This window comes from Eriocheir sinensis, chromosome 5 (genome assembly GCF_024679095.1).
Source record: "Eriocheir sinensis breed Jianghai 21 chromosome 5, ASM2467909v1, whole genome shotgun sequence".
Taxonomy (NCBI): domain Eukaryota; kingdom Metazoa; phylum Arthropoda; class Malacostraca; order Decapoda; family Varunidae; genus Eriocheir; species Eriocheir sinensis.
In genome coordinates, this window is record NC_066513.1 from 3,845,180 (window position 1) to 3,871,679 (window position 26,500).

At 47.0% G+C, this 26,500-nt stretch overlaps 2 protein-coding genes across 2 annotated transcripts in view; one reads left to right on the top strand and one right to left on the bottom strand.

Annotated features, from left to right (window-relative positions):
* Positions 1–26,500, bottom strand: part of LOC126983599 (bestrophin-2-like) — a 184,831-nt gene that overhangs the window by 50,701 nt on the left and 107,630 nt on the right. The window lies entirely within an intron of this gene.
* The window catches only part of LOC126983628 (sulfotransferase 1C4-like), a 43,581-nt gene that overhangs the window by 838 nt on the left and 16,243 nt on the right, over positions 1–26,500 (top strand). The window contains exons 2-3 of the mRNA XM_050836493.1: positions 16,212–16,386; positions 19,668–19,807. Of these exons, the coding sequence (XP_050692450.1) occupies positions 16,216–16,386; positions 19,668–19,807 (311 nt within the window). The 5' untranslated portion in view covers positions 16,212–16,215. The remainder of the gene's footprint in view (positions 1–16,211; positions 16,387–19,667; positions 19,808–26,500) is intronic.

Sequence of the window (26,500 nt, forward strand, 5' to 3'; positions counted from 1 at the left end):
GAGAGACGATTTGAGGTTATTCATAGCACTGATAACACAAATACACTTGATGATGTAATATAAATAATAAAATGAAAGCCAGTGATTAGCGACTGGTTAGATTAAAGGTGCTATAACACGGAGATTTTCTGGTGTCTTTTATTGGCATCTAGCCGCCGGTATCGGTGGGGAGCCCTCTTCCTGTCACACGCGCAACATATGTTTTCGGCCTCAGCATAGATCAAAACAAGCTGGATGCTAAACATATATCGAGTGTATATATATATATATATATATATATATATATATATATATATATATATATATATATATATATATATATATATATATATATATATATATATATATATATATATATATATATATATATATATATATATATATATATATATATATATATATATACATGTATATATATATATATATATATATATATATATATATATATATATATATATATATATATATATATATATATATATATATATAAAAGGATTTACCAGGTGTTACAGGTTCCATGTTGGGATACTCCTTCAGAGCTTCTGCTAATTTCTTGAAAACTTTTCTCTACATATTTCTCTTCGAATAGTTTTCATCCCTGGTGTCCCACAGACACTTGTTTTCCCGATAGAGCCCACAGAGGGTGGCAAGAGCATCCTTGGACCAAATAATTTGCTCCATGGCCAGACAATACCCACACAACAGCTGCAAGTGTAAACAAAGACGCCAGTACTGGATTCAAGATGACGGTATTATTAGACGCTTCCATCCCTCACATCAACTGTTTCCAAAGGTCGGAAAGGAGATCAGTTACGTTTTAATGAGTGTTTTTTTGGTAGGTTCATGACATAAAAGAATTATTAACCAACCAGAAGGGTCGTAAAACTGGTCCTGAAAATACCCAAGACTCCTACGAAAGCCTTGTCAAATGTGTGTGCTTGGACTACGAAATGTTTAAGAAAAAAGGCAGTTAAACTTAAGAGGGAAGGAGAGGTTAATAAAAAACACTCCAGTACCGTTGCAGTCGGGCAGAAATTCTCGAGCCTGCTTGATGAGAATGGAGGAACGCTTGAGGAATAACACGGGAAATTCATTAAAACTGTAGGCTAATGAAATCAGCACTAAAGGCAGGAAGCAAAGCACATCTCACGAAAACGAGCAAATATAAGAAAGTAAGAACAAGAAAGGATGGGACAGAGTTGCAGGTGTGACAAAACTTAGCGACAGGAAAACTAGTGGTATCTGTGAATTAACAAGGACAAGATCGAAGAAACTTCTAATTGGTATAAGAATTGAGACAACCAAGAGATCACTGAGTATTTTCAGACATCAGTTGTTCGATCTAAAAGATGCAAATGTGACGAATAATATTGAAAAGGTAGTTAGAATTGGGGAAAAAATCACACCGTATTGTCCAGTGATCAAGCTAGGCAGGAGGAGCGTGTTGAGGAGAATGATACACTGCAGATGGAGGTTCCCAGTGTGACCATGGATAAAGGGAATAAACTTTGGAAGGAATGACTGAGTGTAATGCAGGGTGGCCCATCTGTTTACAGATCTAATCGAAGATTCATAAGTAAACAGAACTTGCTCAAATGCAAACAAAATGCTTACAGTCACGTCACAGAGTCTAGAGCTTGTAAAAATGCCATCATCCTACTTGCGTATACCCATAAAAAGTGAACAAAAAATATTCAATGAACCACTGACCAATTGGTTTCCTCCCTATAACCTACAAGCTTTTCACAATGTTCAGATTTTTAGCTACGTGGGCATTTCATGGGGAAATGCAAAACTATACATATTCTGAAAGCTTAGGTGAAGGAGAGTTTAAAAACCAATGTTGCCAATTCCGCAGACATATTTATGGCGGCCATATTGGATATTCAAAATGGCCGCGATGTGAACCTCAAAATGCTGCATTTTTGTGGCTATTGCACCTATTATCAGGCACAGGAAGATGGATTTTGTGTTAGAAAACTGAAGGAATTAATTTTAACTGTAAAAGGCATTAGCAGAAGCCATGTATAACAGCTAATTGAAGAAATGAGGTAAATAACAGAAATCAAATGTTTATTGCGTAAGCTAATTTCACAACAAAGGTAAGCTAATTTCACAACAAAGTAATATGAAGGCCTCCATTATATAACTTTGTCAACTTCAAACAAACTGCTTAATACACATGCAGACAAATCAGTGTTCCCTCTTTTATATTGTTATGCCGGACGTGTTACTTGGGTTCCGTGTCGCCGTCAGGAGACTCCGTGGGAGGGAGATATGTAAACACTTTGCACAGTTTCTGTAGTTTAATGTTCTTCCTTAGTAGTACACTTCACTCTGACTCTTCACTTACCACTAGCTTACTATGACTGGGACTGGGCCTCTCTCGCCCTCTTCTCCTATATATATCTAGAACAGTACAGTCTAGAATATTACAGTATACTTTAGATCATACAAGAACATGTAGCAAAAATATATGCGAGTTGGCAACACTTCCAGCCTGGCGCCTGGCCGCGGACGGCTTGCCTTGCTCCCCGCCCCTTTGCTCGTTTCTCCGGGAGCCTTCTAGAAGCCTATGGTCGCCGGGGGAAGCTTCCAGCACAACACTATCCCCCCCTCTTAATTGTGATCGTCCCGATCACACACTTAACTATGTACAAACATAAGAGAATTAATCAAAAACATAATAATCGTCGTATCGCTGTGGACGCCTGCGTTGTCTCTGTCTTCTGTTCGTTGCCTCCTGCGCGTCTGTCTCCTGGTGCGCCTCGTCGTCGTCCGCTTCTTGGGGTGTCCCTGGAACATCTGCCGAAGCCGGGAGGTTATCTCCCTCGGCTGAAAGGGCCAGGAGGCCTACGTCGTCGTCGACCTCCTCTCGGTCCTGGACGTCCCTTGCGTTTTCGTCGGCTGCTGGATATCTGTAGTTGTTCCAGGTGTAGTTTCCCGGACCGTGGTACCTCCATAGGCGGTTGACGTGGACAACTTTCGGCTTGGTCTTTTCCGTTCTCCGGATTCGGTAAGTCACGTCGGAGAGGCGTTCTAGCACAGTGTAAGGGCCTTCCCAGGGCTCTGTAACTTCGGAGACTGACCTTACTTCCTCTGCGGTTTGTAAAGCCAGACTCGGTCTCCTTCCTTGAAGTCAACGTGGCTTGCCCTCATATTGTAACCGCGCTTCATGGCCTCCCCGGAGAACTTCAAGGCACCTCGGACTTGATGGTGCACCTCTTCCAGCCGTTCCTCTAGTTGACGGGCAAAACTGGAGGCGTCCCTTGGAAGGCTTTCCCCAGGAGGCCTTCCTGTCAGTATGTCCACCGGCAATCGCAGCTCACGTCCAAACATCAGCTTTGCCGGTGAATACCCCGTAGTCTCGTGGGCGGCAGACCTGTAGGCCATGAGAAGCGCAGGCAGCTTCTGATCCCATGAAGACTGATCATTGTTGCACTGCTTGGCCAACTCCTGGCCCAACGTCCAATTAAACCTCTCCACCATTCCATCTGACTGTGGGTGCAGAGGGTGGTCCGGGTCTTCTTGATACCCAGAAGCTTGCAGCACTCAGCAAGGACTGTTGACTCAAAATTCCTTCCCTGGTCGGAATGGAGCTCGTTAGGCACACCGAAGCGACAGAAGAACTCCTCCACCAAAACCTTGGCGATGGTATTGGCTTCCTGGTCAGGGATGGCGTAGGCTTCCGGCCACTTGGTGAAGTAATCCATTGTGACGCAGATGTACCTATTTCCGTTCGTCGTCAGAGGCAAGGGTCCTGCTATATCCACTGCCACCCGTTCCATGGGGGCTCCAACCTGGTATAGTTCCAGTGGGGCACGGTGACGCTTCTTGGGGCCCTTCTTTGCACAGCACACCTCACACGCGTGACACCATTCTTCCACGTCCTTCCTCATGCCAACCCAGTAGAACCTTTGGCGCAGGCGACTCAGTGTCTTCTTTACCCCTAGGTGTCCGCTGGTGATGCTGTCATGCATTTCTTTCAAGACGCCTTCCCGGGACTTCACAGGTAACACCGTGGACCAGTAGTGGTCAAGACCATCATGAGAGACCCAGCGTCGCTGCAACACCCCGTCGTCTATCCGAAGAGTGTCCCACTGAGTCCAGTAATTCTTGGTGGTAGGGCTTTCTCTCGAGATTACTTCCCACCCAGGTCGCGTTGACGACTGACTCAGCCACTCCATAATTGGTCTCAGATCTCGGTCCTCCCGCTGCAGTTTTCCCAAGTCTTCCCATGGCACTTCCGCTGTCTGTTCCACTGTAGTGCGGCGGCACATATTCTGGACGCTTTCCTTCTGGAGGCAATGTTGACACTCAGGTATGCAGGGGCGCCGGCTCAAGCTGTCCGCGTTACCGTGTGTTAGTCCAGATCGGTGCACAATAGTATAGTGATGCTGCTCTAGTTTACCTATCCAGCGAGCAAGCTGGCCCTCAGGGTTTTTCAGTGACTTCAGCCACCGCAATGCAGCGTGATCCGTGCGGATGGTGAAAGTTGCACCGTACAGGTAAGCATGGAAAAAGTCAAGGCTCTTGACTACTGCCAGGAGTTCTTTCCGGGTCACGCAATAGTTTTTCTCGGCTGGAGTGAGCTTCTTGCTGAAGTAGGCCACAACCCGTTCCATGTCGGCACATGCCTGGGACAGTACTCCACCAATCCCCTCATCACTGGCATCACAATCCAGTATAAAAGGCTTAGAGGGGTCTGGGTAGGTGAGTACGGGCGAGCTGATGAGGGCCTCCTTGAGCTTCTCAAAGGCAACCTGAGTTTCCGCTGTCCACTCAAACTTGCGCCCCTTCTTCGTCAGGAGGTGCAGTGGTGCAGCAATCGTAGCGAAGCCTTTCACAAACCTGCGGTAGTATGAGCACAACCCGAGGAAGCTCCGCAGCTCCTTCACGTTGGTGGGTGTCGGCCAGTCCCTTACCGCAGCCACCTTCTCAGGATCAGTGCGTACTCCAGCCTCGCTCACGATGTGTCCCAAGTATTGGACCTCCGTTTGAACAGACAGCATTTCTTCGGGCTGAGCTTAAGGTGTGCAGCTCTAAACCGGGCGAAAACCTCTGATAGCCTTTTCATCTCCTGCTCGAAGGTCTGGCCAAAGACAATCACGTCGTCGAGGTAGATGAGTGCCGTCTTCCAGTGAAGTCCCTCCAGCACCCTCTCCGTCAGCCGCTCGAACGTGGCCGGCGCGTTGCACAGGCCAAAGGGCATGACCTTAAACTGCCACAGGCCTTGACCGTAGGAGAAGGCTGTTTTCTCTTTGTCCTGCTCCGCCATTTTGACTTGGTGATACCCAGACTTCATATCCAGTGTTGAAAACCACTTGGAGCCCACCAAGGCGTCGAGCGTGTCGTCGATCCGTGGGAGTGGGTATGAATCCTTGATGGTGAGATCGTTGAGGGCTCGGTAGTCCACGCAGCACCTGAGGGAACCGTCCTTTTTCCTGACGAGCACTACAGCAGACGCCCACGGGCGGATCAGCCCCTGTTGCCGGAGATCATCCATTACCTCATCCATCTCCTTGCGACGGGCTGGTGCCATCCTTCGAGGAGCTTGCTTCACTGGGCGGTGGCTACCTGTGTCGATGTGGTGCTCTACCAGGTCCGTACACCCCAAGTCCAGGTCTCCTGCGGAAAACATATCTGCATTCCTCACGAGAAGCTCCCTGAGCTTTTTCACTTGGGGCTCCTTCAGACACTGGGAGCTCCTGGCAAGCAGGTCGCGCAGGTAGTCAGGCAGCTCCTCCTGGGGATTCGTCAGGGTTCTCCTACAGACACAGGTTCTCGGTTCCTGGTCGATCTTTTGGCATAACCCCATCATGGTCCCTTGCTTTATTTTCTTTGGGCTGAAGGAGACATTGGCCACGACGACAGGCACTTCCCCTGCAGCAGAGTCTACCAAAGTACTGTTTACAATCATCCCGTTTTCTACCGGGCATCGACTTCCACTCTCTACCACACCCAGGCTGGCTGGGGGGGCACCCGTAATTTGACAGGGTAACAGCATCTCTGACCTCGGAGGAATAATGGTGGTGCGCTTGACCGTCACTGGCAGGTCTCCCTTGTTCACAGTCGTCAGTGGCACCTCCTTCCTCCTACAGTCAGCTGCTTAGCGCGGAAGTCCAGCTCGCAGCTGTGTGAGAAAAGATAATCCATACCTAGGATGCAGGGGTCATCCATGTCGGCCACGTACACAGAGAGGAACTCTTCCTTTCCTCCGAGCTCAAACTTCACGTCCACTGGGCCTCTGAGCTCTGCGTAGTGTCCTGTGACTCCGCACAGTCGATGCGGCGTCTTAGGAAGCCGACGATGACTCACCACGTCAGGCCGCACCAATGTGCGTTCCGAGCCTGTGTCGACGACCACAGGCCACAACACTCCGTCAACCTTGCCCTCCACTTGGCAGCTTGTCATGGTGGTTCTCCTGCACACTGATATCTTCGGGGCATGTACAGGACAGACTGGTCGTTGCCCCCGTGAACCAGTCCTTCTTAGTTTCCCGAGTGGTGGTCCCTCGTTGGGGGCACATTTTTCCGACACTCATTCTTCCAGTGCCCCTTTTCTCCACAGGTCCAGCACTTGGGTCCTTCCCTGGGCTTCTTCTTAGCGGCACCTTCATATTCCTTCTTCCTCTTATAGCATTCGTTCTCCTTGTGCCCAACCTTCTCGCAGTACCAGCACGTTCCTTGAACCTGTCTGTGTCGCTGACAGCGCCCTTTCGTGCCCTAAAGCCAGAAGTCGAGTCGTCCCTGAAGCTTGATAAGCTAGACCTAACAAAGGACTCAAACTCCATGGCACGTGCCAGAGCTTCCTGCATTGATGTTGGCTTAGCTTGGTTCACTTGTATCTTCAGCTGAGGGCTGTCCAGGGCATCGATGAATTGATCACGCAGCAAAACCGTCAGCAGGTCAGGGGTGGCACCTGGGTATGCCTTGTGCGCCATGCTCTCAAGGTCCTGAGCGAGTTCCTGGAGAGACTCGCCGCGCCTCCTGTTGCGGGTTCTGAACCTAACCCTGAAGAGCTCGTTCTGGTGCTTGGTCCCATATCGTTGCTCCAGCGCCTGTGCCAGCCCGCTGTAGCTGCCCTTTGTCGCATTGTCGAGCTGAGCAAGGACCTCCAGCGCCGCCCCTTTCAGGCTAGTGGCCAGCTGTACCGCGCACTCTTGGTCATCCCATCCGTTCCGAGCTGCCAACAGCTCAAACTGAGCTCGGTAAGCCTCCCAGGAGACCTTGCCATCAAACTCCTGAGGCTTCTTTCTAACAGGCGAACCCAGCAGACCCATGGGGCTGGCGGAACTTCTTGCGGGGATAAACGCAGGCGAAACAGGGCTCAAACTACCCCGGACTTGCGTAGGAGAAGCATCTTGGGTACAACTAGCCCCTGCAGGCACTGGCTGTCCGTTTCCAGCCAAGCAGTCTTCAAGGGCCTTCACTCTGTCACTTACTTCTAGTATTTCTTTGTGTGTCGTCTCCCGTACCACCTCCATCTCTTGTTGAAGATTTGTGTGTTCTTTCTCCACTTCTATCAGGCGTTGTCCCAAGTTCGTGGTCACATCAGTCATTTCTCTTCGCACTGATTCACTTCCATCTTGTACTGCTTTTAGCTGTAGCTGTAATCCCGTGAAGCGATCTTCTAGCTGTTCTTTGAGTTCTTGGAGTGTTCCTTCTTGTTGTTGCTGTGCTCTTTCTTGTTGTTCTTTGAGTTCTTGGAGTGTTCCTTCTTGTTGTTGCTGTGCTCTTTCTTGTTGTTCTTTGAGTTCTTGGTGTGCTTTTTCTTGTTGTTCCTTGAGTTCTTGGAGTGTTCCTTCTTGTTGTTGCTGTGCTCTTTCTTGTTGTTCTTTGAGTTCTTGGTGTGCTTTTTCTTGTTGTTGCTGTGCTTTTTCTTGTTGTTCTTTGAGTTCTTGGAGTGCTCTTTCTTGTTTCTCCCCCTGTAGTCTCAAGGCTTCCAAAAGTTCAGTCAACATGTCGTCCCTCTGGGCAGCTTGGGAACGAGTCTCCATGGCGAAAAACAAATGCCTACACTCCTGACACCAGTGTTATGCCGGACGTGTTACTTGGGTTCCGTGTCGCCGTCAGGAGACTCCGTGGGAGGGAGATATGTAAACACTTTGCACAGTTTCTGTAGTTTAATGTTCTTCCTTAGTAGTACACTTCACTCTGACTCTTCACTTACCACTAGCTTACTATGACTGGGACTGGGCCTCTCTCGCCCTCTTCTCCTATATATATCTAGAACAGTACAGTCTAGAATATTACAGTATACTTTAGATCATACAAGAACATGTAGCAAAAATATATGCGAGTTGGCAACACTTCCCGCCTGGCGCCTGGCCGCGGACGGCTTGCCTTGCTCCCCGCCCCTTTGCTCGTTTCTCCGGGAGCCTTCTAGAGGCCTATGGTCGCCGGGGGAAGCTTCCAGCACAACAATATAATCCTTGAATATGGTACTCATAAGTCATGTAACACATGTAACAACACCCAGGAAATGAACACACTTTACAGTTCATCATCACTGTCACTAATGTAGCTGGTATTGGTGTTCACATCATTTTCACATTCGTCACAGCAAGAACAGAGATCAGTACATGAGAGATTTTGTCTCGTGCAGGAACACCTCTGAGATGTACAGTTTGTCTTACACTGACACCTGACTACTTCTGTGATTGAGTGTGGTGCAGGAGGAATCTTTGTAGTGACTGGTTCAAGATGTCCATTTTTAATGAAGAGATTTTCTACTCTCTTTTTCTATTACTTTCTCGGTCCCACACGTCCCCTGCGTGTATCGAAACACACGAGAAATTAATCACAACATGGAGAGGGTATTTCCCGGCTGCCTGGGATTGAACCCGTGACCAGCGTGACGGGAGAGCCACTCTTTACCGAGTCGGCCAAAGAGGTACCCCACTGGCTAAGTGGGTTATGGGAGGCTCGTTCATCAGGCATAGTCACCGCACTACCCGACTTTCCCCTCTATGTAGATTAATTTCTGTGTTGAGACCTTAGACAGTGACCACTATCGGTTCACTATTCCACAATGTCCCCGAAGAGACATATCTCCAGCTCTCCCATTTTCTATTAACCTCGGAGAGCATGGGCCATCCTACATGTTACCCCTTCGGGGAAACGCAACAGAACCGCAGGATAGGATGCCACCGCTATGCCACCACTTTAATGAAAATATTTTCTACTCTCTTTTTCTATTACTCTCTCGTTCCCACACGTCCCCTGCGTGTATCGAAACACACGAGAAATTAATCACAACAAGGAGTTATTAGCCGGCTGCCTGGGCTAGGATTGAACCCGCGACTAGCGTGACGGGAGAGCCACTCCTTACCGAGTCGGCCAAAGAGATACACCACTGGCGAAGTGGGTTATGGGAGGCTCGTTCATCAGGCATAGTCGCCGCACTACACATTTGCATCCTGATAGTAGCCAAACTCAAGAGAACCAAACAATGTGTGCTGCACGTAACCAGCTTGATGCCAAACTCGACTTTGTATACGCACACGTTTCACATGTTCCTCAAGGGCTCCAACAGTTGGAGGCAAGGCATTACTCTCTGCAAGACGCTTGTAAAACAAATGCCACCTCAGATCTGAGATACTTGGAATGCATATTCCTCTTTGACAATAAACAGAGCAAACGAAGCTGGCAAGAGCATCCGTCACATCTTGTCAACTCGCCTTCATTCGGAAGGGCCAGCAGTGCTTTGATTATGTCAGTCAGCTTTCATGTATTGTTGAAACCATTTTGTTTTGCTAATGCCTGAAAATCGCCCTACGTTATCATTGCCAGTGAAAGCATGGAGCACATACAAAGCCTTGGCTTTATCAGGACCTAAAGCTTTCCAGATGTGCTCCACATGAACTTCATTCGATGCCATAGACACAGTTGTATTCTTGCACAAGATTGGAAAGTGTGACTAGGACATCAGTGTCAGGACTAAAGAACGTGAGCTGGGCATCTGGGCATCGCTGGGCTGCAGTCGCTGCAAGGCATGCCACCGAAGAGGCGATGCTTCTGGCATTTTGCTTCAGCTCGGTGGGACGACCTGAGGATGTACTTTTCCGATTTCCCGTGGAATGATTATTGCTTCCAGGATAGAGACCCCTCTGTGTGTGCTCAGCGCATCACAGAGGTGATTGTCTCTGGAATGGAGGCATACATTCCTCGTTCTTTCTCTACTCCTCACGCTAAAAAGCCTTGGTTTAATCACGCTTGTTCTCGTGCTGTCAATGATAGAGAGGTAGCTCACAAAAGGTACCAGAGCCTTCAAACTAATGCTAATTATGAACTTTACATTTCTGCCCGAAATCGTGCCAAATCTATTCTCCGACTAACCAAAAATTCTTTCATTAATAGAAAATGTCAAAACCTTGCTTTCTCTAACTCTTCCCGTGACTTCTGGCATCTAGCCAAAAACATCTCCTCCAACTTCACTTCTTCATCTTTCCCTCCACTCCTCAGTCCTGACGGCAACACTGCTGTCTCATCTATCTCTAAGGCTGAACTCTTCTCTCAAACTTTTTCTAAAAACTCCACTCTGGACGATTCTGGGCATATTCCTCCTACTCATCCCCCCTCTGACTCCTTTATGCTTGTTTTAAAGATTCTTCAAAATGATGTTTTCTATGCCCTCTCTGGCCTCAATCCTCAGAAGGCTTATGGACCTGATGGAGTGCCTCCTATTGTCCTTAAAAACTGTGCCTCCGTGCTGTCACCCTGCCTGGTCAAACTCTTTCGCCTCTGCCTGTCAACATCTACCTTTCCTTCTTGCTGGAAGTATGCCTTCATACAGCCTGTACCTAAGAAGGGTGACCGCTCCAATCCTTCAAACTACCGTCCTATAGCTTTACTTTCTTGTCTATCTAAAGCTTTTGAATCAATCCTTAACCGGAAGATTCAAAAGCACCTTTCCACTTCTGACCTTCTATCTGATCGCCAGTATGGGTTCCGCATGGGGCGTTCTACTGGTGATCTCCTAGCCTTCTTAACTGACTCTTGGTCATCCTTTCTTAGCCGTTTCGGTGAAACTTTTGCTATTGCGCTGGACATATCAAAAGCTTTTGATAGGGTCTGGCACAAATCTTTGCTTTCTAAACTACCCTCCTACGGTTTCTATCCTTCTCTCTGTACCTTTATCCCCAGTTTCCTTTCTGACCGTTCTATTTCTGCCATGGTAGACGGTCACTGTTCTTCCCCTAAATCTATTAACAGTGGTGTCCCACAGGGTTCTGTCCTATCTCCCACTCTTTTTCTGTTGTTCATTGATGATCTTCTTTCCAAAACGAACTGTCCTATCCATTCCTACGCCGATGATTCCACTCTGCATTACTCAACTTCTTTTAATAGAAGACCCACCCTTCAGGAACTTAACGACTCAAGGCTGGAGGCTGCAGAACGCTTAGCCTCAGACCTTACTATTATTTCCGATTGGGGCAAGAAGAACCTGGTGTCCTTCAACGCCTCAAAAACACAGTTTCTCCACCTATCCACTCGACACAATCTTCCAAACAACTATCCCCTATTCTTTGACAACACCCAGCTATCACCTTCCTCAACACTAAACATCCTCGGTCTATCCTTAACTCAAAATCTCAACTGGAAACTTCATATCTCATCTCTTACTAAATCAGCTTCCTCGAGGCTGGGCGTTCTGTACCGTCTCCGCCAGTTCTTCTCACCTGCACAGTTGCTGTCCATATACAGTGGCCTTGTCCGCCCTCGTATGGAGTATGCATCTCATGTGTGTGGGGGCTCCCTCACAGCTCTTCTGGACAGAGTGGAGGCTAAGGCTCTTCGTCTCATCAGCTCTCCTCCTCATACTGATAGTCTTCTACCTCTTAAATTCCGCCGCAATGTTGCCTCTCTTTCTATCTTCTATCGATATTTCCACGCTGACTGCTCTTCTGAACTTGCTAACTGCATGCCTCCCCCCCTCCCGCGGCCCCGCTGCACTCGACTTTCTACTCATGCTCATCCCTATACTGTCCAAACCCCTTATGCAAGAGTTAACCAGCATCTTCACTCTTTCATCCCTCACGCTGGTAAACTCTGGAACAATCTTCCTTCATCTGTATTTCCTCCTGCCTACGACTTGAACTCTTTCAAGAGGAGGGTATCAGGACACCTCTCCTCCCGTATTTGATCTTCCTTTCGGCCACCTCTTTTGTTTCTTTTTAGGAGCAGCGAGTAGCGGGCTTTTTTTATTATTGTTTTCTTTTTTGTGTGTGCCCTTGAGCTGCCTCCTTTGTTGTAAAAAAAAAAAAAAAAAAAAAAATCAGTGTGTCAGCCTCCTCATGACTGTTGTCGTAAATGTTGCTTATTGCATCTGGTAGTACCTCCAGCTGATGCCACAACCAGTTTTGATGAATCCATGTTGTGCTTTAAAATGGCATTAGAAAGATACAAAATGAGATCACGTTTGTTTTTATGTGAGAGGAAGCGTTTCATGGGAATGTTTGTGATATTCAAGTCATCGCTAATTTTGTAGCGGATTGGATCCTTTCCATGCTGTCTCCTTTCTCTAGTTTTCTGCCTCAGGGAGTCATCTTTGTATGTGTCAAACACAACAAACACTTCATCAAATTCTGATGTCAAGGTCATGACTTTGTCATTGAAGTATTTACCGAAGTCTTTCACTGTTTTAACTGTTGCAGGTTTTGTTGTCATCTTAATTACAACCACCATTCCATCAACAATGGCAATCTTTGTGGATGGTGGTGAATGTTCAGCAATTGATTCCTCAGTCTGAGTCCTGTCCACCAATGTTAAGAGGCAGTGACCCATCAGGAGCAAAGAATTCTATAGGAGTAAGTGTGAACTCATAAGTGCCAATGGCATGTTTGTGATCGATACCTCTGTTTGATGAGCAAGCACAACAAAACGGCTGTACAAGTCTTTGGTTTCTTTCCGGTCAACAATGTGGTCACGGAACTTAATGGATTGTTCCTTGTTTCCAGACATAAACATCATGTGTTTCTCCTTTTTCATCGGGGCCCACAGACTGAGATCACCATTTATTCGCTCCTTGATGTGCGTATGTTTCATACAGTTCCTGCCCATGCTTGTCTGCTTCTAGGATCTGTCTGACATACTTCTGGGGAATGTATGCCTGGGTGATGAAGTTAAAGAGTTTGTCACCTTCAGCGGCAAAGGGACTTCCAGGAGCTAGAACGGCAGCTTTTATCTTTTCAACAGCTTCAAACTCTATTTGTATGCTGCTCGCACTCACATCTGGATGTCCCTGATTTTGGTTGGAATTAATACCATATTGGTTTTTGAACTCTGCAGAGAGACGTTCCATTTCAGGGGCTGCCAAGAAGATGGCGGCCATACACTAGCAATTATGACTTTGAGATGTAAAGAAATGGAATCATTAACCCTCAAATAGTAGGTTTTGACTATTTGTTGTGATATATAGGATTATTAGAAGCAGAGATAAGGCAGTATCTCTAATTTCCGGCGGCCATTTTTAAAGTGCCAATATGGCCGCCATAAGTATCTCGCTGCAAATGGCAACATTGGTTTTCAGAATCTACATGTTATAAGCATTCCAAAAATGTATAGTTTTAAATTTCCCCAAGAAAAGCCAACAGAAATACACAGTGAACTTCACTATAAAAACAAGAAGTGCAGCACTACACTCATACCAGCCTAGAGAATAAGCTGGAATAATGTAGCAACAGCTAACCACATCCACGTCATCAACAGTGTCGAGAAATCAGTCGAGTACAGTAAAGCACTACGCCTGGTATTCATTCATTGTCAGAAAGCATTTGAATCAGCTAAAGCCTCAGCAGTCACGAAGGCACTCAGAAGCCAGGGCGTGGATGAGCTGTACAGAAAGGTGTTGGAAGGCAGAATGTTGAGGCCGCACGGCAAACATTTATCTCCACCAGAGAAGCGAAAAAATTCCAATTAAGAAGACGTAAAGTAAGGTGACACAGATCATCCAAAATTACTCACGACTTGCTTAGGAGATGTATCATATACATTAGAGTGGGAAAACAGAGGAATCGAGATTAAGCGATAGATGGTAGATCGCTTAACCACCGCAGGCTCAAGGGCCAATGATGGAGATGAGCCCCGAGACCACAGAGACCTAAACATAACTTAATTGTAGATAGACTGAGGCTCAGACTCCTTATATCCTCTGCCGATTCTGTTGTACATATATATATATATATATATATATATATATATATATATATATATATATATATATATATATATATATATATATATATATATATATATATATATATATATATATATATATATATATATATATATATATATATATATATATATATATATATATATATATATATATATATATATATATATATATATATATATATATATATATATATATATATATATATATATATATATATATATATATATATATATTAAAACGCCAGAGACTGCATTTAAGCAACCAACCTGACGCCCCCAACCCCTTACGAGGAATAAAAGGTACAGAAGTCACACTCACACCCGGTGGCGTGGATGGTATGTGCCCTGATTTCTATTCAGAAAGCACGGGTTCGATTCCTGGCACAAGTGGTTTGTTGAGATGTTTTTCTGTCGGTTAAAGACAGTTTCTTGATATATATACTCACAGTGTGTGTCGTATGGGATTGATTAAAAGTGTTTCCGACTTGCCCCGGGAATGAGTGGGACTTCTTTACCATTCATTCCTCGTAAGGGGGTGGGGGTGTCAGGTTGGATTCTTAAATGCAGTGTCTGACGTGAAGTCTTTTAACTCATCAGGTGGCGTGGTTGGTATGTGCCCTGATATCTATTCAGAAAGCACGGGTTCGATTCCTGGCACAAGTGGTTTGTTGAGATGTTTTTCTGTTGGTTAAAAACAGTTTCTTGATATATATATATATATATATATATATATATATATATATATATATATATATATATATATATATATATATATATATATATGTTTGGGAAGGGGATACATATAACCCTAGCTGGGCACGATAACAGAAAACCTTGTTCCCGATAACCGATAACTGATAATGAAAAACCTTAACGGCGATAACCGATATTCGTTAACTAGAGACACAAATATAGGCGATAACCGATATAAATCCACAATTCCGATACTAGCTAGCGATAAGTCCGATAGGCGAAAACGATACTATATTGATATTTCAGATCGAACAACATTGATGAATTCAAATTTTCATTATCTGTATTTTAGGAAACTTACAAAACCTTAAAACCACACGTTGACACGTACATATGGACGGTAATACTAGAAATGCCTGAACCGGTGTTGTGTTATTTGGCGTCTCCACCGTCAAAAATTGTTTACAAACACTGGTCTCTCGTGAACGGTGCATGCTCAGACCAGCAAGCGTAGACCTGTACAGTCTCACAAAGCTTTTAAACCGTAATTAAGAGTTGCTGGAAGGCTGAATCAGACATATAGTACCACTACCACCATCCTCGCTATTTCTAGAACGACACTCTGTACGAGTTGTATTTATATGTACAGAGTGTCGTTCTAGAAACAGTGAGGATGGTGGTACTGTATGTTTGATTCAGCTTTCCAGCAACTCTTAATGTGTTAAAAAAGCATTGTGAGGCTGTACAGGTCTACACTTAATGGTCTGATCATGCGCAGTTCACGAGAGACCAGTGTTTGTAAACAAAAGCGCCAGCTTTTGACGGTGAGACACCAAATAACACAACACCGGGTACCTTCAGTATCATGGCATGGTCACAAACGAATATGGAATATCAAATTTGAGGCAGTGAATAGTCATTTTTGGGGGCAAAGTTAAATGATTTTTCTCTATGATATATTGATATTTGAGTATCATAAAAAAATAACCTAGTGTTTTAATTTTCATGATCTAAGTATGAAATCTCATCACCGAAGCCATTTCATACCCCGAAGTTTTTTCATACAACACCGGGCCACGCATGCGCAGTAGGGAGACAACGGTTTTTTTTTCTGAAAGGCGGAAAAAAAGTAGCGATTATCGCTAGTTTGGTTACAAAAGTAACGAAGATACCGATATATATTTAAATAAGTAGCGGATGGTCGATAATCCGATTTTGTTATCAGCGATAAAGAATCGCGATAACTTATCGCGATAACGCCCAGCTATGCATATAACTTGCACTTGTTAACTAAATCCAGTAGTCTCGAGGGAGCATGCTATCGCTTTCTTTCTTCAGGAAAATGGTGTACCTGATGAGCGGCCACCGAGCAGAGCTTCTGGAGGGCGAAGAATTGTCCCGCTACAAGAAGGACTGGTCCGCCTACCGCTCCGGGCTGGTGCGCCTCCACCCCGGCAGGTGGCTGTTCCCTTCGCCCTACCTCTTCTTTGCTGACAGGATCTACAATTTTAAGGTCACAAGGCAGTCCATCGGAAATAAATTAATCTTAACGACTTTTCATTACGATATCCTCAGCTTTAAGTATAGCTATTTTAATAATATTTTAGTGAATGATTTAGAATACCATTACGAGTAAAGCGTCTGACTGATGCCAAAAGAAGACAGCATGACAGCCAGCTCTTCAATTCGTGCCATGATTCAAGTATTCTGACTGATAGGCTCAAGTTCTGATTGTATGTTCGGAACAATGTTAAGACGCTAACGTTCAAATACTGATGTGAAACACTGGGCCGTTTTCTCTTCCTAAATATTACGGAATAAGACTTTTCAACAACGAACCGTCCTTGAACAGAATAAAAAGTCTTCACCTTGCTAAATTCGAAATATCCATTTTGAACAAATAGGTTCTTTGGGAGAATTTTTCTACCTTTGTTTATTACTTGCAGGTATAACTTTTGTTGTGTGTGTGCGTGTGTGTGTGTGTGTGTGTGTGTGTGTGCGCGTGTGTGTGTGTGTGTGTGTGTGTGTGTGTGTGTGTGTGTTTGAAGTCCACAGGTAAGGACAAGGTTCACAAAGCACTACCTGTCATTTTTTTCTGCCTATGGCGCCCGGTATCTTCTTCTTCTTCTTTTGACCTGTAACGCTTTGTATCGCTTCTATAGGTCCTCTTCCTCTCGTTCCTCCCTTCTTCTTATTCACACACCTTCCTTTTCAGTATTATGTTATTTTCTAACCTGAAATAAAGTCACTTATCTTCACTTATTCAGACATTTGTGCCCTTTTTTCCCAGCATTGCGCGAGGAACACTTTTGCCAACTTTACCATTCTTCTTTCTGTCTCCTTTTTGTCCCCATACAGCCCCAACACCGTGCAGATCGCCCCGTTGTCCTCCTCTAGCCTCCTAGCCCACTCCTCTCTGCCTATCACCGTCACTACTCCTGCCACTAACTCCCCTCTCTGCCTCTCATAGTTGCTGCATTCCACTATTAGGTGTTCTACTGTTTCTATCTCCCCTGTTCTACAGCTACAGTTCCCCCGTCCCTGTTCCTGCCGTTTACCTCCAGGGTTCCTGTTCTTGCTTTAAACAACAGCTTGCTCCCCCAGTCTCCTACATGCCAGTGTACTCCCTCTGCTTTCTGCTTCCTACTGTACCATTTTAGCGTTCACTTGCCACTCATTCCTTCATGCCATTTGACTTGTCCGTTCCTTTCAACTGCCTTCTTCACATCCCTGATCTCCATTTCATTCCACTCTTCCCTCAGGTGTTCTCTTCTTTTCCACCTCTCTAACTCTTTCCCCCAGGTGGACTTGTTTCCACTTTCTTGCAGTATTTTCTTTGCCCATCTCTCCTCAGTACTCTTTTCAATTTTCTTTAGGAAGCCCAACTTGCCCTTTACTATTCTTTCCTTGAACGTACTCCATCCCATATCTCCCCTGACGGCCTCTACCGCTGTGCTCCTGGGGGCTCCTAATCCCCACCTGCCTACCGTGTTCTGAACCTTTTCTAGCTGTGCAATGTCCCCTTCTCTGTAGTGCGTTATCTCTGATCCATAGAGGCAATATGGTACACCTACTCCTTTCCATAGACTTCGCCCTATGTCATATTTGTTTACTACTCTATTGCCTCCATTTATTATCATCCCTGACATCCTCCTTGCCTTCCCTTCATTCACCTTCCTCTGTTTCTCCCCTCCTATGCCTTCCTTGCTAACCTCCATTCCTAGGCACACATATTTATCGACTACCTCCAGCACGTTGTTTACTAGTACCTATTGGTTACTGCCTCCACTTCCAAACTCCATAACCTTACATTTCCTTTCACTAAATTTCAGGTCCCACTCCCTCCCGTATGCCTGAGTTATGTGCGGGATCTCCTCCATCTCCTCCTTCCTCTCCGCCATCAACACTACATCATCAGCGTAGGCCAGGCACCCTAACCTCTCTCCTCCTATCTCTACTCCTTTCCCGGCTTTCCGAATTCTCACTATCAGCTCCTCGAGGTACATGTTGAAAAGCGTCGGGGACATCACACAGCCTTGCCTGACTCCTACATTATTTTCTAACCACCCAGTAGTGACGTATTCTAACGTGAACTGCACCTTATTTCCCTCATATAGACTCTGTATTATATTTACTATCTTTTCATCTACACCTACATGTCCTAGCAGTCTAAAGAGCTTTTCTCTGTTCACTGTGTCGTACGCCTTTTCAAGATCTATGAATACTAGGTATAACTCCTTCCTCTGCAGCCTGTTCCTTTCAATAATCTCTTTTAAGGAAAATATATTTTCCAGCCCTCCTCTGCCTTTCCTAAATCCACTCTGTTCCTCTCCTAGCACCTTTTGCGTCTCTATCCAGGCCTTCAACTTTTCATTTATTACTATTCCAAACACCTTTGCCACGGTGTTCATGATAGCTATTGGCCTATAATTTCCTATCTCCGCTTTATCCTTTCCCCCTCCTTTATGTATCAGAGTTACCCTGCTCTTTTTCCAGTCCTGTGGTACCTCCCCTTCCTCCAAAACCTCCTTGCAGATATTAAAAATAACCTTCCTGACTGCATCTCCTCCATACTTAAGGAATTCTCCGATAATGTCATCTGTTCCTGCCGCCTTCCCATTCTTCAACATTTTCAGTGCTCGCTCTACCTCCCCTATTTCTATTCCTACCTCCTCCATTTCCTTTCTGTAGCTGTAGATCACCATGTTCTCTATTCCTCTATCCCCTGTATCTATCTTGATTACCTAACTCCAGTACTCTTGTATTACTGACCTTATTTCTTCCTCTGTTCCAGTCTCCCTTCCCTCTGTTTTCAGTATCACCCTCTGATCTACCTCTTTCCCTCCTTTCCCTTTCCCTGCTTTCTTGGTGTGGCTGAATGTCGGACCCAGCCCGTTATGGCGCGGGCAAGTGTTTAAGTTAACACCATCTTGCTTGGCTCATGCTATCCCCCGAAATTAATCTTTGAACCTCTCTTTAGAAAGAAAATCTAAAGTCTAGGTTGATAGGTGGTCTTCAGGACAGCAATTAGGTAGTCTTAAACCACTCGGCGGTATCTGAAAAATCCCAGCTTGTGGTGGCGGGTGGGACGCGAACCCACGTCTTCGTGGACGCGTCGCTCGCAATCTGACCACTCAGCCACCGCCACCACTGTTGCTACCCGGAGGGTGCTGGAGGGGGTAGAGGGTGCATGGGGCAGCAGGGCATCAGTCACCGCAAGTACTAGTAAGCCATCAATTCTCAGCTACAGGAATGCCTATATTTTTTACCTTCTCATAATAACGTAATAATCAGTTCCAGGCAAGCGATGTCGTGGTTATGACGTACCCGAAGTGTGGCACCACCTGGACGCAGGAGATCATTTCCGGCATGAGGAGCGGCATCGACCTGACCAACGCGAGTGAAGGCGCCCACCCCATCCGGCCGTTCCTCGAGTAGGTTGTGCCGCCATGCAATACAGATGGTCTCGAATTTAACGGTATTTATGTTAGCGATTGTTCACTTCGAGAATCGGCATCACTTGGGCCAGTTTAAATCTTGGCGAATATCTGTTTTGTTTATAGGAACCTTTAAGAGGCCAGTTTTGATATGGCAGTGCTAGATATTAGCCCAAGTGTGCAAAACAACTAACCTTTTAATACCATAGTGTTAAATGTTCTGATTCATTTGTACCTTCTCATATGATGAAGTAGATTAATGGGAATTTCTTTTGCTCTAAGAAATTGCTCATGCAGAGAGAGAGAGAGAGAGAGAGAGAGAGAGAGAGAGAGAGAGAGAGAGAGAGAGAGAGAGAGAGAGAGAGAGAGAGAGAGAGAGAGAGAGAGAGAGAGAGAGAGAGAGAGAGAGAGAATTACATAGAAAATCAGACCACACAGACCCTATAGTCCAGACTAGGTGGTCTGTCCTTAAACCTAAGTGAATCTACACTAATCAGATGGCTCCAAAACGTTGCTTTTCTACTCTAGTCAATATTAAGTTCAAGGAAGTGACGGTCGAGCTTGTTTTTAAAGGAGTCAATCGTGTTACATTGGACCACTGACGGTGGGAGCTTATTCCATTCTCGCACTACAACGTTGGTGAAGAAAAATTTGGTGCAGTCTGAATTTACTTGTCTACATTTGAGTTTTATGCCATTGTTCCTCGTTCGCAAAGTGTCATCGATCATAAACAATTTTGTTCTGTCTACATTCGTGAAACCATTAAGTATTTTAAAACATTCGATCAGTTTTCCTCGGAGGCGACGTTTCTCAAGAGAGAACATGTTAAGGGTGGAAAGCCTTTCTTCGTAGGATTTGTTGCGCAAGGAAGGGATAATTTTTGTTGCCCGACGCTGAACACCTTCTAATTTAGCAATGTCCTTTGCATGGTGAGGAGACCAAAACTGTACCGCATATTCCAAGTGGGGTCTGACTAAACTCTTGTAGAGCTGAAGTATTACATCTTTATTCTTGAATAAAAAGTTTCTTTTAATGAAGCCCAACATTCTGTTCGCTTTATTTGCTGCATCGATGCATTGATGTGAGAATTTGAGGTTTGTCGCGATTTTGACCCCCAGGTCCTTAAAGCACTGAACGCTTTTGAGTTTAAAGCCGCGCATTTCGTAATCGAACTTTTTATTTCTTGTTCCAACTTGAAGGACCTGGCACTTGTCTACGTTAAAGGGCATCTCCCATCTATCCGACCAAGCTGAAATTTTGTGCAAATCCTCTTGGAGGCTTTGCCTGTCTTCGTCAGTGAGAACCGAGTTACCAATCTTTGTGTCGTCTGCAAATTTACTAATGCGATTATTGAGTCCAACATCCATGTCCTTGATGTAAATAATGAAGAGCATTGGGCGAAGAACCGAGCCCTGAGGGACGCCACTAGTGACCGGCGCCCACTCTGAATTAAATCCGTCAATCATCACTCTTTGTTGTCTGTTGCTCAACCAATTCGCGATCCATTGATTTACTTGACCGTCAATACCTATTTGTTTTAATTTATAAAGTAATTTATGATGTGGGACTTTATCAAACGCTTTCTGGAAATCAAGATAGACTACGTCCAATGATTTGGTTACGTCATAAACTGAGAAGAGGTCGTTATAAAAGGTCAATAGGTTTGATAGGCAGGATCTTTTGTTACGGAAGCCATGTTGTGAATCCCCAATTAATGAGTGGATTTCGAGGTAACTCACAATTTTGTCTCTAATTATGCTCTCAAGTAGCTTACCTACAATTGAAGTTAGACTAATGGGTCGGTAGTTACCTGGTATTTTTTTGTCTCCTTTCTTAAAAATCGGTGTCACGTAAACCTTTTTCCAATCCAAAGGGACGATGCCTTGTCGCAAGGACACATTGAATACGGTTGTGAGGGAGGAGACTATTTCGCTCTTTGTTTCTTTAAGCAGTATAGGGTATACTTTATCGGGTCCGGGACTTTTATTTGTTTTAAGTGCATGGAGAGCTTTAAGGACTTCATCGGTTGTTATTTCAAAATTAGGCAATGCATGCTCGAGATTTACATTAGTACTGGTGCTGGTGGTAGTGAGAGGAAGACTGTTAGTATTAAACACCGAGGAAAAGTAACTGTTTAAGAGGTTTGCAATGTGTTGGCTGTCAGTCACTAGTGCACCATCGCTGTTTGTTAAAGGTCCAATTCCACTCCTGATCGCCTTTCTGTTGTTTATGTAACTGAAGAAAGATTTCGGATTATTTTTACAGTTGGCTGCAATATTTTCTTCATATCTACGCTTTGCCTGACATACTAATCTTTTTACTCGTCGCCTGGCATCGTTATAAAGTCTAATGTTTTCGGGCGTGCTTTGTTCTTTCTTTAAACCTGTAAAACAATCTTCTCTCCTTGACTGAGTATTTAATTTCGCTATTAAACCAAGGTGGGCATTTATTAGTGTTGATTCGCTTCTCGCACAAGGGGACGAATGTGTTCTGCTGAGTGAGTAAGTGATTTTTAAAGCTTAGCCAGGCGTCCTCTACATTACCGTCATCTGATAGTTGCATTTATATTAGTTTTTGTCGGATTTCTACGAAGTTAGCTCTTTTGAAATTGGGCACCTTTACTTTATTTTCAGTCACTGATGTTTGAGCTCTAATGTCAACGCGCACTAATTTATGATCGCAGGAACCGAGGTGTTCTCCTACCGTGACATTACTGACTAGGTTATCTTGGGTCGTTACAAAAAGGTCGAGTATGTTATTTTGTCGAGTTGGTTCAGAAACTATTTGGCTTAGATAATTTTCTTCTAGAAATTCCATCATTCTATGTGACTCACCTTCTGTACCTGACAGTGTCGCCCAGTCGATATGGGTGAGGTTAAAGTCTCCTAAAATCAGTGAGTCGTTGTTATGAAGTGACCGCCTTAAAACGCTGTATATTTCAAGGTCGTCATCGAGTGATTGCCCGGAAGGCCTGTAGGTGACAGATATATTTAAATTAACTTTTTCAATATTTACTCGCACGCACAAATGTTCAACGTTACTGTCTCTTGGTGTTTTGTCATTGGGTTGCAAATAGCTTTTGACAAAAAGGGAGAGAGAGAGAGAGAGAGAGAGAGAGAGAGAGAGAGAGAGAGAGAGAGAGAGAGAGAGAGAGAGAGAGAGAGAGAGAGAGAGAGAGAGAGAGAGAGAGAGAGAGAGAGAGAGAGAGAGAGAGAGAATCAGGGCAGATGAGGACATGTGATCACCGCGTTCGGTGAGGACATGTGACCGCCCCGTTCGTTGATGACATGTGACAACCCCGTTCGGTGAGGACATGTGACCACCCCGTTCGGTGAGGACATGTGACCGCCCCGTTTTGTGAGGACATGTGACCGCCCCGTTCGTTGATGACATGTGACCACCACGTTCGGTGAGGACATGTGACCATCCCGTTCGGTGAGGACATGTGACCACCCCGTTCGGTGAGGACATGTGACCGCCCCGTTCGTTGATGACATGTGACCCCCCCGTTCGGTGAGGGCATGTGACCGCCCCGTTCGGTGAGGACATGTGACAGCCCCGTTCGGTGATGATATGTGACCGCCCCGTTCGGTGAGGACATGTGACCACCCCGTTCGGTGAGGACATGTGACCGCCCCGTTCGGTTAGGACATGTGAGCACCCTGTTCGGTGAGGACATGTGACAGCCCCGTTCGGTGATGACATGTGACCGCCCCGTTCGGTGATGACATGTGGCCGCCCCGTTCGGTAATGACATGTGACCGCCCCTTCGGTGATGACATGTGACCGCCCCGTTCGGTGAGGACATGTGACCGCCCCGTTCGGTGAGGACATATGACAGCCTCGTTCGGTGAGGACATGTGACCGCCCCGTTCGGTGATGACATGTGACAGCCCCTTCGGTGATGACATGTGACCACCCCGTTCGGTGAGGACATGTGACCGCCCCGTTCGGTGTGTTCATGTGACCGCCCCTTCGGTGATGACATGTGACCGCCCCGTTCGGTGTGGACATGTGACCGCCCCTTCGGTGATGACATGTGATCGCCCCGTTCGGTGTGGACATGTGACCGCCCCTTCGGTGATGACATGTGACCGCCCCGTTCGGTGTGGACGTGTGACCGCCCCTTCGGTAATGATATGTGACCGCCCCTTCGGTGATGACATGTGACCGCCCCGTTCGGTGAGGACATGTGACCGCCCCGTTCGGTGAGGACATGTGACCGCCCCTTCGGTGAGGACATGTGACCGCCCCGTTCGGTGAGGACATGTGACCGCCCCGTTCGGTGATGACATGTGACCGCCCCGTTCGGTAAGGACATGTGACCGCCCCGTTCGGTGATGACATGTGACCGCCCCGTTCGGTGATGACATGTGACCGCCGCGTTCGGTAATGACATGTGACCGCCCCTTCGGTAATGACATGTGACCGCCCCCTTCGGTGAGGACATGTGACCGCCCTGTTCGGTGATGACATGTGACCGCCCCGTTCGCTGATGACATGTGACCGCCCCGTTCGGTGATGACATGTGACCGCCCCTTCGGTAATAACATGTGACCGCCCCGTTCGGTGAGGACATGTGACCGCCCCGTTCGGTGAGGACATGTGACCGCCCCGTTCGGTGAGGACATGTGACCACCCCGTTCGGTGAGGACATGTGACCGCCCCGTTCGGTGATGACATGTGACCGCCCCGTTCGGTGATGACATGTGACCGCCCCTTCGGTGATGACATGTGACCGCCCCGTTCGGTGAGGACATGTGACCGCCCCGTTCGGTGAGGACATGTGACCACCCCGTTCGGTGAGGACATGTGACCGCCCCGTTCGGTGATGACATGTGACCGCCCCGTTCGGTGATGACATGTGACCGCCCCGTTCGGTGAGGACATGTGACCGCCCCGTTCGGTGAGGACATGTGACCGCCCCGTTCGGTGATGACATGTGACCGCCCCGTTCGGTGATGACATGTGACCGCCCCTTCGGTGATGACATGTGACCGCCCCGTTCGGTGATGACATGTGACCACCCCTTCGGTGATGACATGTGACCGCCCCGTTCGGTGATGACATGTGACCGCCCCGTTCGGTGAGGACATGTGACCGCCCCGTTCGGTGATGACATGTGACCGCCCCGTTCGGTGAGGACATGTGACCGCCCCGTTCGGTGATGACATGTGACCGCCCCGTTGGGTGAGGACATGTGACTGTCCCGTTCGGTGTTGACATGTGACCGCCCCATTTGGTGATGACATGTGACCGCCCCGTTCGGTGATGACATGTGACCGCCCCGTTCGGTGAGGACATGTGACCGCCCCGTTCGGTGAGGACATGTGACCGCCCCGTTGGGTGAGGACATGTGACTGTCCCGTTCGGTGAGGACATGTGACCGCCCTGTTCGGTGTGGACAATTTTGGACATGTGACCGCCCCGTTCGGTATTGACATGTGACCGCCCCGTTCGGTAAGGACATGTGACCGCCCCGTTCGGTGATGACATGTGACCGCCCCGTTCGGTGATGACATGTGACCGCCCCGTTCGGTGAGGATATGTGACCGCCCCGTTCGGTATTGACATGTGACCGCCCCGTTCGGTAAGGACATGTGACCGCCCCGTTCGGTGATGACATGTGACCGCCCCGTTCGGTGAGGACATGTGACCGCCCCGTTCGGTGATGACATGTGACCGCCCCGTTCGGTGATGACATGTGACTGTCCCGTTCGGTGAGGACATGTGACCGCCCTGTTCGGTGTGGACAATTTTGGACATGTGACCGCCCCGTTCGGTGATGACATGTGACCGCCCCGTTCGGTGATGCCATGTGACCGCCCCGTTCGGTGTGGACATGTGACCGCCCCGTTCCGTGTGGACATATGACCGCCCCTTCGGTGATGACATGTGACCGCCCCGTTCGGTGATGACATGTGACCGCTCCGTTCGGTGAGGACATGTGACCGCATCGTTCGGTGAGGACATGTGACCGCCCCGTTCGGTGATGACATGTGACCGCCCCGTTCGGTGTGGACATGTGACCGCCCCGTTCCGTGTGGACATGTGACCGCCCCTTCGGTGATGACATGTGAACGCCCCGTTCAGGGTGGACATGTGACCGCCCCTTCGGTGATGACATGTGACCGCCCCGTTCGGTGATGACATGTGACCGCCCCTTCGGTGATGACATGTGACCGTCCCGTTCTGTGAGGACATGTGACCGCCCCGTTCGGTGAGGACATGTGACCGCCCCTTCAGTGATGACATGTGACAGCCCCGTTTGGTGAGGACATGTGACCGCCCCGTTCGGTGAGGACATGTGACTGCCCCGTTCAATGAGGACATGCAACCGCCCCATTCGGTGAGGACATGTGACCGCCCCGTTCGGTGATGGCATATGACCGCCCCTTCGTCGATGACATGTGACCGCCCCGTCCGGTAATGAAATGTGACCACCCCGTTCGGTGATGACATATGACCGCCCCTTCGGTGATGACATGTGACCGCCCCGTTCGGTGAGAACATGTGACCGCCCGTTCGGTGAGGACATGTGACCGCCCCTTCGGTGATGACATGTGACCGCCCCGTTCGGTGAGAACATGTGACCGCCCGTTCGGTGAGGACATGTGACCGCCCCGTTCGATGAGGACATGTGACCGCCCCGTTCGGTGAGGACATGTGACCACCCCGTTCGGTGAGGAC